Here is a 13,458-nt window from a genome sequence, read left to right as displayed (position 1 = left end):
ACACAAACAGCACAGTCAGCATTGAACATACTGTCAGCACTTTCTCACTGCTCCTCCATGGACACACTACAACCACTATCCCACAAACCAATACCAGTTAGTACCTAGAGAGAAAAAGAGTGAGAAAGGTTCTGCACTTGCCTTGTGTTTCCTCTTGGCCTTGCTAGGGGGTTTCTCAACAGGGGTAGACTGTTGACTGGCGGGGGACTGGCGTCTGTGCTTGGTGCTGGGTTCCCAGTGTTCCTGGGGCTCAACCTTCACAGGAGGGGGCTCAGGGGGGTCCTGTCCTGGGATTCTAGACAGGAAGCTCAGCTCGATCTTCACCCACAGTGACTTGATGTCCTCAAAGTCCCTGAGAGGGGACAACAGTTCGTTCTGGACGATGGGGACAGGGGACAAGAGGGGGTCTTCCAGTAAGCCCCCAACCACACCAGGGTCTGGGATAGAGATGGAAGTGCTGCAGGTGCTGGTAAGGCTACTGACACTCAGGATATTGGCTGCTTTGAGAGTCTGCAGGCTGCTGGGACCTGGGCAGGGAGGGTTAGGGACCTTGATCAGATCCTCTGGTTCAGAGTGGCACTCAGACGACGAAGACTCCGTCTCGATGAACTCCTTGGACTTGGGGAGGATCCTGCTGGGCCCCCTGTGCTTCTTCTTGTCCAGGACTGGGGCTGGGGGAGGATGAGCTGGAGTAGTAGTCGTGGTAGTGGTGGTGCGAGGTTCCTTCCTAGGGGCAGCTTTCCCACTGGTGCCCTTGGTCCTGGACTTGGGCGGCTCCAGAAGAGGCGGAGGCTCCTTCTCCTTAGGGGTAGTGCTGATGGAGGGGTTGATGGGCTTGGACCAGGAGCTGTGTTCTTCCAGGCTGGATGAGCGCTCCACTTTCTTTGGCTGCTTCTTTCCAATGCTGCGTCTGGCTGGGGCCGGCTCCACCACCACCGCTGCTGGGGACTTTGAACTCTTGCCCTCTGAGACCTTTGGTCCAGTCTTGGGCTTGGCCTTCTCTCGGATGGGGCTGAGGAGGGCCCGTTCCTTGGCGTCGGTCTGGGCCAGCAGGACGGTGGGCCCAGGTTTGCTCTTTCCTGGGGCCAGGTCCTGGCTCCCAGGTGCCTGCTGGCTGTGGTCAGGCTGGGAGCTGCAGAGCCCATGGCTCTCTCTCTCTGACTGGGTACTGATAAGTGCTTTATTGTGTGGGGTCACTTTGTTCAGCCACTTATCCAGCTGCCATTTGTTTGTTGATGGAGGTTCAGGCTGTGTGAGAACAAAATAAGTATCAAGGACAAAGAATATACAGTTAGATAGATCCACGTTTAGTTTGATAGTAGACTACATAGCTTCATAAAACACTGTGTTGACTCATGAAAGTAAAATGTGATAATTCAATGGTCTCTTCAGAGCTATATGCTATCAAACCAACGAGCCAATGTCCTGATGAAGAGACCATTAAAATAGACTCTCAGAAACTCATAAATGACTGAGTAGTGCTCCCAAATTGTCCTTGTGCTAGTCTCTGACCATGCCATCTCACATCGTTTGTTTTGTACCATTATGTCCCACGACAAGTAGAAGTGTTTCATATGAAATCATAAATACTGTCCTGAATGATCGAAATGATAGCAAATCATTCGGAAAGGAAGTGTTGGAAATGAATTGTCTAAGGAATTAAAACCACTGAGTATAAAACAGGGGATAACACATACTTTCCCTTTCACTCTTCCTCTCTGAAAGGCCCAGCCTTTAAATCCAATCTAACATGGCTTCCGGAAAACTCATGTGTTTTTAGTAAAACATCAGTGGAGTGCACTTAGAGAGGGAATGAGACATCCTTAAAGACGGACAGGCCCGTTTCCTGGCCCACCTGGCTGTTCCAATTGGCTCTTCCTTGGTGGACAGAAAGTCATATGGCCTGTAGAGGGCGCCCAGATGCACTGTGGTAAATATTTACCCGGGTCTAACACTCAGTGCTCCTCTGTGGAATACTACTCTGCCTGGCACTTGAGCTGCTTAAACTGCCATGCAAGTGTCGAAGTCACTTTACTACCATCAACTGCAACAACCGGGAAAGAGGGAAAGTTGCTACTAAGTCGGCTAGTTAAATCCTATCAAAATAATTGTGATATTAGAGTAGATGGGGGGTTTTCATCCCTGGATCAAAATGTTGTACTAGTGGTATTAATGTAATATAGTGTGTTTCGGTAGCCTAAAATAATAGGATAAATGTTTTTCCCTGGGGGATAACACAGGTTGAGTATTGGTTGATAGCACAGTAAAAAAAATCTGACTGTCCCGGTTAGTTGGTACAATACAGTAATATACAGTGTTATACCTCTGGGGTGGCGGTCCGGGAGGCCCCGTTACACTCGCTGTCACTGGAGCTGCTCTCACTGTCTGAATCCGACTCGGAGCTGCTCTCTGATTCACTGGAGCTGGCCGAGGCGCCACTAGAGTGGCCCGGGTCACTGGTCCGAGACGTGGCCACAGGGATGCTGGGTAGGAGAGATTTAGAGAAAGAACGCGAGAGAAGAAAGAGAAAGAGAGATAGAGAGAAAGAGAGAGAACATGTAGAGAAGGACATAAGAGAGAGAGAAAAAAAGTATATATGTTTGTATAGATAAACATTTACTGTGTGATAGACAAAGCTTTACTGTAGCCTCATATTTTAGCAGCACTACCTAGCCCTCTGTGACCCCGGACTGATCTCATTCCACTGGCGTGTGTGACTAATGCACTGATGCGCTGTGACGCAGATTTCTTTTGTGTCATCATTTTGCTAAGAGCAGCCTTGTGCTCTGCTTCATGTTTGGCGCCAGCCACACGCCCGGCCTTGTGCTCTCTCTGCCCAGCACTCAGCGCCGTGGTGCTGGCTCGCTCAGCAGTGACACAGAGTTGGTCGCGATGAGTCCGCCTGTCATTGACATGACTCCCAGATCCACACAGCCTGAAGACAGCTGGAGACAGCCCCATCAATCACACAGTATCTCTCTCTCTCTCCCTCTCTCTCTCTCTCTCTCTCTCTCTCTCTCTCTCTCTCTCTCTCAACAAGGCAAACTGTTATTAAGACAATAATGCATCTGACATCTGATTATCAATTTCATCAAATAAATACATCATATACAGTGACAAGAAAAAGTATGTGAACCCTTTGGAATTACCTGGATTTCTGCATAACTTGGTCATAAAATTCGACCTGATCTTCATCTAAGTCACAACAATAGACAAACATAGTCTGCCTAAACTAATAACACACACACAATTATACGCTGTCATGTCTTTATTGACCACACCAACAGTAACAGTGCAGAGTGTAAAAAGTATGTTAACTCTTGGATTTAATAATTGGTTGACCCTCCTTTGGCAGCATTAACCTCAACCAAACGTTTTCTGTAGTTGCGTATCAGACTTGCACAACGGTCAGGAGGAATTTTGGACCATTCCTCTTTACAAAACTGTTTCAGTTCAGCAATATTCTTGGGATGTCTGGTGTGAACCGCTCTTGAGGTCATGCCACAGCATCTCAATCGAGTTGAGGTCAGGAGTCTGACTGGCCCACTCCAGAAGGCGTATTTTCTTCTGTTGAAGCCATTCTGTAGTTGATTTACTTCTGTGTTTTGGGTCGTTGTCCTGTTGCATCACCCAACTTCTGTTGAGCTTCAATTGACGAACAGATAGCTTTACATTCTCCTGCAAAATGTCTTGATGAACTTGGGAATTCATTTTTCCGTCAATGATAGCAAGCTGTCCAGCCCTGAGGCAGCAAAGCAGCCCCAAACCATGATGCTCCCTCAACCATATTTTACAGTTGGGATGAGGTTCAGATGTTGGTGTGCTGTGTTTTCTTCTCCACACATAGTGTTGTGTGCTCCTTCCAAACAACTCAACTTTAGTTGAATTTATCCACAGTGTATTTTGGAACATATACTGGAACATCCAGGTGCTCTTTTGCGAACTTCAGACGTGCAGCAATGTTTTTTTTGGATAGCACTGGCTTCTTCCGTGGTGTCCTCCCATGAACACCATTCTTGTTTACTGTTTTACATATTGTAGCATTGTCAACAGAGATGTTACCATGTTCCAGAGATTTCTGTAAGTCTATAGCTGACACTCTAGGATTCTTCTTAACCTCATTGGGCATTCTGCACTGTGCTCTTGCAGTCATCTTTGCAGGACGGCCACTCTTAGGGAGAGTAGCAACAGTGCTGAACTTTCTCCATTTATATACTATTTGTCTTATCGTGGACTGATGAACAGCAAGGCTTTTAGAGATACTTTTGGAACCATTTCCAGCTTTATGCAAGTCAACAATTCTTAGTCTTAGGTCTTCTTAGATCTTTTTTGTTCTAGGCATGGTTCACATCAGGCAATGCTTCATGTGAATAGCAAACTCAGATTTGGTCCGTGTTTTTTATATTGCAGGGCAGCTCTAACCAACATCTCCAATCTCGTCTCATTGATTGGACTCCAGGTTAGCTGAGTCCTGACTCCAATTAGCTTTAGGGCAAGTCATTAGCCTTGGGGTTCACATACGTTTTCCAACCTACACTGTGAATGTTTCAATTATGTATTCAATATAGACAAGAACAATACAATAATTGGTGTGTTGTTTGTTTCAGGACACTGTGTTTGTCTATTGTAGTGACTTAGAGGAAGATCAGATAAAAAAAAATTGACAAATGTATGTAGAAATCCAAGTAATTCCAAAGGGTTCACATACTTTGTCTTGCAACTGTAACTGAAGAACAAAGGAAATTGACATCATGCTTTATAATAAGCAATTTATTCTCCCTTTATTCTCCCTGAAAGTGTCAACACTAGACTAGCTGAAGAAGATGTTGCAGGGGTGTATGGTACTGTGGGTCTGCTGGAGAAGGTAACAGCTCTAGCGGTTGATGATAAATGCCTTCAGGAGGCCGTTTGCTTTCTCACCACCTACGTACTTAATATTCCACACTCTTTCAACTCTCTGTCATGCTACTGGTTCATCTGTTGGATCCGCTTTGTAACACAATAAAACCCACACTACTGAACACAGGAGGATGGAGGCACGTTAATTGTGGAGGATGGGCTCGTGCTAATGGCAGAAGTGGAATTGGTGGAATGGTATAAAATACAACAAACACATGGTTTCCATGTTTGGCTCTCCTCCAGGCATTATTGTGAGCCGTCCTCCCCTCAGCAGCCTCCACTGCTACTGAAGCCATCTAAAGACGCTCCACCCACTATAGTCTAAAGACCGGTTATAGAGGACCTGAGACACACTGGACAGGACAGTGGAAATTAAACATGATGTGTAATGATGGGGGTCTTTTTGTCAACACCCCATTGATGATTGTGTTTTACTGTGACAGTGTGAGGGGGCATATGGCAGCTTGGAGATCAAATCTGGGACATAGCTGTGGCACTAGGTTATGGGACATAGCTGTGGCACTAGGTTATGGGACATAGCTGTGGCACTAGGTTATGGGACATAGCTGTGGCACTAGGTTATGGGACATAGCTGTGGCACTAGGTTATGGGACATAGCTGTGGTACTAGGTTATGGGACATAGCTGTGGTACTAGGTTATGGGACATAGCTGTGGCACTAGGTTATGGGACATAGCTGTGGCACTAGGTTATGGGACTTAGCTGTGGTACTAGGTTATGGGACATAGCTGTGGCACTAGGTTATGGGACATAGCTGTGGCACTAGGTTATGGGACATAGCTGTGGTACTAGGTTATGGGATATAGCTGTGGCACTAGGTTATGGGACATAGCTGTGGCACTAGGCTCTTGGACATAGCCATAGCACTAGGCTCTGGGACATAGCGTTGGCACTAGGCTCTGGGACATAGCGGTGGCACTAGGCTCTGGGACATAGCTGTGGCACTAGGCTCTGCAGTGAAACAGAGCCATGTGTCAAATAACTACACTGTGCCATGGACCAATAGCTATTTACTAACGTCCAGCTTGTCTGAGCCAGGTCAAGTCCTTAAAGAAGTAGCTAACTCTCCTGCCCCCAGGGCTTGCCTAGTGGCCGTTTGGTTCCAAAGCAGAATTCTGAGGCTCACAGCCAGTTCAGGTTAATAATTAAAGATAAAGGAAGAGGACAAGGCCCTGTGGGTAATATAGTGTGGCATGGTGTTCCTATGCCCTGCCCTAGCAGTGCCCGCCACTGCCCATTGCTAGTAGGATGGCAGAGTAGGAGGAGGACATGGCATCTTGCCAGCACTAGAACAACCCAACAGTAAAGGACAGTAAAGGACCATCGATCTACACACATCACTCTGAGATAACCCTAGCTGAAATGACAAGGCATGGATTGACAGATCCATGGCGTACTAGGAATAGTTCTAAGAATACCCTCTTTTTCTACATTCCATTTTTTTTCATGTAAGTAGAATTACTGTGGCTTTCTCCAGTACCCAAGTGTTGTCCATGTCATTCTCTGGAAGAGGAAACATAATTAGTATCCTAGGTCCCATTAAAGTCTTTAAAATAGACCTCTTGGAGACATTCTTTCTTTCACCACTCAGTCTCTCCAAGTAGTGCTTGTGCATGTAAATAATTCATAAAAGGGAAGCGCTAATGTTCTATTTGAGAGCGTGAAGAACAGCAGCGTAGTCAGGTCACTTCATTTCCTTTGTCCACTTGATGAAGGTGAGCCTCAGCTGACAGCTGATAGAATCCTGTGGTGAATTGTGGGAAAATAAGGGGCTGGTGTCTTTAGAACAATGGCTGCTGTCTGCTTTCAGTGTGTTCACCTCGGTCTAGCCCACTAACCTCGGACCTGCTAACAGGCTCTGCTCTCAGAACACCCTCCTAACCTCTCTAACCTGTTTCTGTTATCTCGGTGCTCGCAACAATGAGCTGCCTTTCTCACAGCAGACTATAAAGACATTTGTCCCCGGAACTGGCTGTTCCATCCAGAGTGATGAAATTCATGGCAGGCAGGGGAAAAGAATGACTCATTTGCTGCCGTAACAGATCATCCCGGTTCAGATGAAGGTTATTGACATATAAAAGAGAACATAAACAAACAGTTGCATACGTCTCTAATGCAGACGACTACTAGAATGTGTTTCAATCACCGGCGTTCAAAGGGCCTCACGCATCTCACACATTTAGATTTGAACACCAAACGTGGCACTATTAATCTGCTATAATTTAAGTAAATAAACGAATGGCATTCATAATTAATGGGTTTTCCAATTTCTTCCTCATTCCAAAACAAACTGGATGGAGGGCCTTCAGGAACAGACTGGGAGAGGAGGAAAGAAGTGTCTCCCAGCAGAGAGACAGTAGCCCAAGGCAAACCCCAGACAAATCCCAGGCTCCACACAAGGACCTCTGGGAATGTGATAGGAGGGTACTCCAAAATCAACAGCTTCTAACTCACCACACAGTACCAGTGCATATATTTCACCATTTATGCCAGCTAATTAATTTGAGTCTTCAAGATTCTTCACGGAGCTGTCCAGATATAGATTCACAGTGAGTTTTAAAGAGGGGGCAGCTCTACTGTATCATTCCATTGAGTCACATTATCAGATGATCTACAGTTATGTACAACTCTTTGAACAAGACGCTGCCAGACAGACCCAGACAGAATCCTGATGTAGTCATTACACAAACCAAACGTCTTGGAGCATTCATTAAACATTTAATAAATAAGTCAAGTTAGGATATTTCAAACTGTTTACACCATAAATATTCAATGTTTAGTAATGAAGCAATTTTCCAGGCCAGTGCAATTTGGATAAAAAAATGGGATATTTACAACTCACAATATTTCTCACTCACTCATATACATACATACATACATACATACACACATACATACATAGATACATATATACATACATACATACATACATACATACATACATACATACATACATACATACATACATACATACATACATACATACATACATACATACATACATACATACATACATACATACAAAAATGCATTCATACGGGAGCAATATCTTTCTATCTATCCATATCTATCTATGGATAGATCTATCTATCTATCTCCAATGGGATCATCAAGGGTCACAACAAGGCCAACCTCCAGCGATCCCGCGGCCACGGGCTGGCTGAATTGGCAGCTTTAGGAACAGTCTGCTATCGATGTGTGATTTTCTCCTTCTATTTACACTGATACCATAATCCTCGATCAATAAGGCCAATAGACAGAGGCCGCTGGCGGAATTGATGAGGCGAGTGGTGGAGGAGCTAGCCTTCAGCCTCAGACTGTGGAACTAGAGAGAGAGACAGCAGAAAGAGAGAGAAGAGACAGATCTATCAAAAGAAGAGGCAGGCAGGGCTGGAGGCTAGCCCCTGAAGGTGGTGGGTGGTGGAGAAGAATCATTAAATCAGACCTGGGTACAGACAGAACACATCTACATTTTGGAGGGAGCCAGCTGACTGGCTGCTGTAACGGTGAGTCAGTTCAGATGTGCCAGTCCCTATTGATCCAGCTGACTGGCTGCTGTAACGGTGAGTCAGTTCAGACGTGCCAGTCCCTAATGATCCAGCTGACTGGCTGCTGTAACGGTGAGTCAGTTCAGACGTGCCAGTCCCTATTGATCCAGCTGACTGGCTGCTGTAACGGTGAGTCAGTTCAGACGTGCCAGTCCCTAATGATCCAGCTGACTGGCTGCTGTAACGGTGAGTCAGTTCAGACGTGCCAGTCCCTATTGATCCAGCTGACTGGCTGCTGTAACGGTGAGTCAGTTCAGACGTGCCAGTCCCTAATGATCCAGCTGACTGGCTGCTGTAACGGTGAGTCAGTTCAGACGTGCCAGTCCCTAATGATCCAGCTGACTGGCTGCTGTAACGGTGAGTCAGTTCAGACGTGCCAGTCCCTAATGATCCAGCTGACTGGCTGCTGTAACGGTGAGTCAGTTCAGACGTGCCAGTCCCTATTGATCCAGCTGACTGGCTGCTGTAACGGTGAGTCAGTTCAGACGTGCCAGTCCCTATTGATCCAGTTGACTGGCTGCTGTAACGGTGAGTCAGTTCAGACGTGCCAGTCCCTATTGATCCAGCTGACTGGCTGCTGTAACGGTGAGTCAGTTCAGACGTGCCAGTCCCTAATGATCCAGCTGACTGGCTGCTGTAACGGTGAGTCAGTTCAGATGTGCCAGTCCCTATTGATCCAGCTGACTGGCTGCTGTAACGGTGAGTCAGTTCAGACGTGCCAGTCCCTAATGATCCAGCTGACTGGCTGCTGTAACGGTGAGTCAGTTCAGACGTGCCAGTCTCTTGCTTCTTCCTTATTTGTTTGTACTTTCTAATGATTTAAACATCTATTGCTGATGAGGCGCTGGGCAACCCTGAGCAGGTTACATTACCATTCCCTCTTATCCCAAAGAATCCCATATTCTGGAGGAAGAACTGTCATTTTCTACTCTTCAATAAAGTCTAATCCTTAATTATAGATGAAGAAATTTGAGCAGGTCTATAGAGATGGAAACCTATGCTGCTCGCTCTCTCTCGCGCTCTCTCTCTCTTTCCAATTTATTCAACCTAAGGGGCTTTATTGGCATGAGAAACATGTTTACATTGCCAAAAACAGTGAAATAGATAATAAACAAAGGTGAAATAAACAGTAAACAGTAAACATTACACTCACAAAAGTTCCAAAGGAATAAAGACATTTCAAAGGTAATATTATATACAGTGTTGTAATGATGTGCAAATAGTTAAAGCACAAAAGGGAAAATAAATAAACATAAATATAGGTTGTATTTGCAATGGGGTTAGTTCTTCACTGGTTGGATTTGTTTTTCAATTCTTTATGGTTCTGTGTAATCTGAGGGAAATATGTGTCTCTAATATGGTCATATATTTGGCAGGAGGTTAGGAAGTGCAGTTCAGTTTCCACCTCATTTTGTGGTCAGTGTCTTCTCTTGAGAGCCAGGTCTGTCTTCAGCTGCCTTTCTCAATAGCAAGGCTATGCTCACTGCCACTGTGTACTCTCTGTTTAGGGCCAAATAGAATTCTAGTTTGCTCTGTTTTTTTGTAAATTATTTCCAATGTGTCAAGTAATAATCTTTTAGTTTTCTCATGATTTGGTTGGGTCTAATTGTGTTGCTGTCCTGGGGCTCTGTGGGGTCTGTTTGTGTTTGTGAACAGAACCCCAGGACCAGCTTGCTCAGGGGGCTCGTCTCAAGGTTAATTTCTCTGTAAGTGATGGCTTTGTTATGGCTTTGTCAAGGTTTGGGAATCGCTTCCTGTTAGGTGGTTACAGAATTTAACAGCTCTTTTCTGGATTTTGATAATTAGCGGGTATCGGCCTAATTGTGCTCTTTATGCATTATTTGTGTTTTACATTGTACACAGAGTAAATGTGTCCAGAATTCTGCATGCACAGCCTCAATTTGGTGTTTGTCATTTTGAGAATTCTTGGTTGATGAGCGGACTCCAGACCTCACAACCATAAAGGGCAATGGGTTCTATAACTGATTCAAGTATTTTTCAAACATTTTATGTTCCTCGAAGGCCCTTCTTGCCTTGTCTCTCAGATCGTTCACAGCTTTGTGGAAGTTACCTGTGGCACTGATGTTTAGGCCGAGGAATGTATCGTTTTTTTGTGTGCTCTAGGGCAACGGTGTGTAGACCTTTTTTGGAACACCATTATTTTGGTCTTACTGAGATGTACTGTCAGGGCCCAGGTCTGACAGAATCTGTGCAGAAGATCTAGGTGCTGCTGTATGCCCTCCTTGGTTGGTGACAGAAGCACCAGACCATCAGCAAACAGCTGACATTTGACTTCAGATTCTAGTAGGGTGAGGCCGGGTGCTGCAGACTGTTCTAGTGGCCTTGATAATTTGTTGATGTATATGTTGAAGAGGGTGGGGTTTAAGCTGCATCCCTGTCTCACCACCCGGCCCTGTGTAAAGAAATGTGTGTTTTTTCCAATTCTAACCGCACACTTGTTGTTTATGTACATAGATTTTATATTGTTGCATAATTTCCCCCAACACTACTTTCCATCAAATTGTATAGCAGACCCTCATGCTAAATTTAGTCTACATTTTTAATCAACAAAGCATGAGAAAACTTTGCCTTTGATTTGGTTTGTTTGTTTGTCAATTAGGGTGTGCAGGGTGAATAAGTGGTCTGTCGCACGGTAATTTGGTAAAAAGCCAATTTGACATTCGCTCAGTACATTGTTTTCGCTGAGGAAATGTACGAGTCTGCTGTTAATGATAATGTAGAAGATTTTCCCAAGGTTACTGTTGACGCATATAGTTATTGGGGTAAAATTTATCTCCACTTTTGTGGATTGTGGTGATCAGTCCTTGGTTTGAAATATTGGGGAAGATGCCAAAGCTGAGGCTGAAATAGACAATTGGAATTTGTGGTCTGTATATTTTATTATTTCATTTAGGATACCATCAACCCCACGGGCCTTTTTGGGTTGGATGGTTAGTATTCTGTCCTGTAGTTCATTCAAGGTAATTGGAGAATCCAGTGGGTTCTGGTAGTCTTTAATAGTTGATTCTAAGATTTGTATTTGATCATGTATATGTTTTTGCTGTTTGGGCTTGGAGAAGTGGTTTATCCATTCATCTCCGCTTTGGATAGATAACTCTTCGTGTTGTTTGTTTGTTTAGTGTTTTCCAATCTTCCAAGAAGTGATTAGATTCTATGGATTCTTCAATAACATTTAGCTGATTGTTGACATGCTGATCCTTCTGTTTCCATAGTGTATTTCTGTATTGTTTTAGTGATTCACCATAGTGAAGACATAGGTCTCTATGTTTTTGGTTGGATAGGTATCTCAATTTCTTTCTTGGGTTTCTGCATTCTTCATTTTTTTGCTGTTGTTGTTTAATTTAACCTTTTTTTTAACTAGGCAAGTCAGTTAACTACAAATTCTTATTTACAATGACGGCCTAACGGGGAACAGTGGGTTAACTGCCTTGTTCAGGGGCAGAATGACATATTTTTACCTTGTCAGCTCGGGGATTCCATGCAGCAAACTTTCAGTTACTGGCCCAAAGCGCTAACCACTTGGCTGCCTGCTGCCCAGTTGTCATTGTTGTTCATTTTCTCAGGTTGCCTGCTTGACATTTTTAGATTTGATAGGGAAGCTGAGGGGTCAAATATACTGTTTAGCTTTTCTACTGCCAAGTTTACACATACAGATTTTGTCCAGGAAATTGTCTAGAAGGTATTGAATTTGTTGTTGTCTAATTGTTTTTTGGTAGATTTCCAAACTATTTTCCTGCCATTATAGCATTTCTTAATATTATTCAGTACTTTTGGCTTTGATGCCTCATGATTGAGCATAACTCTGTTAAAGTAGAGTGTGATTTTGCTGTGATCTGATAGGCGTGTCAGTGGATTGAATGTGAACACTCTAAGAGACTCTGGGTTGAGGTCAGTGATAAGTAGTAGTCTACAGTACTACAGCCAAGAGATGAGCTATACAGTGGTTGCTCCACTAAAAGTTTTGCGATTATGCGATTATGCGGGACATAGAGGTAAATTGTGGTTTAGTAGAGTACCCCGCGTCACCACTTCATTGCTCCAGACCAGTGCAAGGGGGCACTGATTATGCTTTTGGGTCCTACGGTGCCTCTAACTGACAATGAATGGGCGACATAAACCTAAATAGAAACTAATAATTGTGCACGACTTCAGTATTACTTATTGAAACTGTTGTTACACTAAGGTTTTTATTATTTTATTTTGTTAGGATTATTTTGCCCTTGCCGTAGTCCTGTAGCCCACTCCCGAACAGTCACATTGTACAGCGCCTGAGTGGTGCAACGGTCTAAGACACTGCATAGAAGTGAAAGCTGTGTTGCTACAGATGCTGGTTCCGTACCTGTGCCGGAATCAACTGGGAGACCCATGAGATGACTGTAGGTTTTTGGTTTCTCTCCCTCTAAAAACAGAAATAAATAATTCTAAATAACAAATTAGTAACATTGTCTCACCCCGTGTTCAAGAATGGCTGTTTTCTTGCTCATTTTACATTATTTGAAAACGAAATCATCTCCAAAATATTGTTATTTTTAAACAAAGTGATTATTATTAATATAGAATTATATAAAAGCCCCTTGGATATTCTCACAGATATATTATTAACCCTGTTTTTAGAAGGACAATACACACTACTTTTCAAAAGTTTGGGATCACGTAGAAATGTCCTGGTTTTTGAAAGAAGAGCACATTTTTTGTCCATTAAAATAACATCAAATTGACCAGAAATACAGTGTAGACATTGTTAATGTTGTAAATGACTAGTGTAGCTGGAAATGGCTGATTTTTTATGGAATATCTACATAGGCGTACAGAGGCAACCTTCACTCCTGGGTTCCAATGGAACGTTGTGTTAGCTAATCCAAGTTTATTATTTTAAAACGATAGTTAATCATTAGAAAACCCTTTTGCAATTATGTTAGCACAGCTGAAAACTGTTGTTCTGATTAAAGAAGCAATAATACTGTCTTTCT

At 43.8% G+C, this 13,458-nt stretch overlaps 1 protein-coding gene across 1 annotated transcript in view; it reads right to left on the bottom strand.

Moving 5' to 3' along the window:
* Positions 1-13,458, bottom strand: part of LOC110504399 (AF4/FMR2 family member 2) — a 296,104-nt gene that overhangs the window by 44,776 nt on the left and 237,870 nt on the right. Inside the window, exons 11-12 of the mRNA XM_036970067.2 lie at positions 2,324-2,483; positions 142-1,248 (exon numbers count right to left, since the gene is read on the bottom strand). Coding sequence (XP_036825962.1) covers positions 142-1,248; positions 2,324-2,483 — 1,267 coding nt within the window. The remainder of the gene's footprint in view (positions 1-141; positions 1,249-2,323; positions 2,484-13,458) is intronic.

Source organism: Oncorhynchus mykiss, chromosome 25 (assembly GCF_057628025.1).
Source record: "Oncorhynchus mykiss isolate SJ-2025 chromosome 25, ASM5762802v1, whole genome shotgun sequence".
In the NCBI taxonomy this organism is placed as follows: domain Eukaryota; kingdom Metazoa; phylum Chordata; class Actinopteri; order Salmoniformes; family Salmonidae; genus Oncorhynchus; species Oncorhynchus mykiss.
The sequence above is the reverse complement of the archived record's forward strand: the minus strand, read 5'-3'. Positions and strand labels throughout refer to the sequence as shown.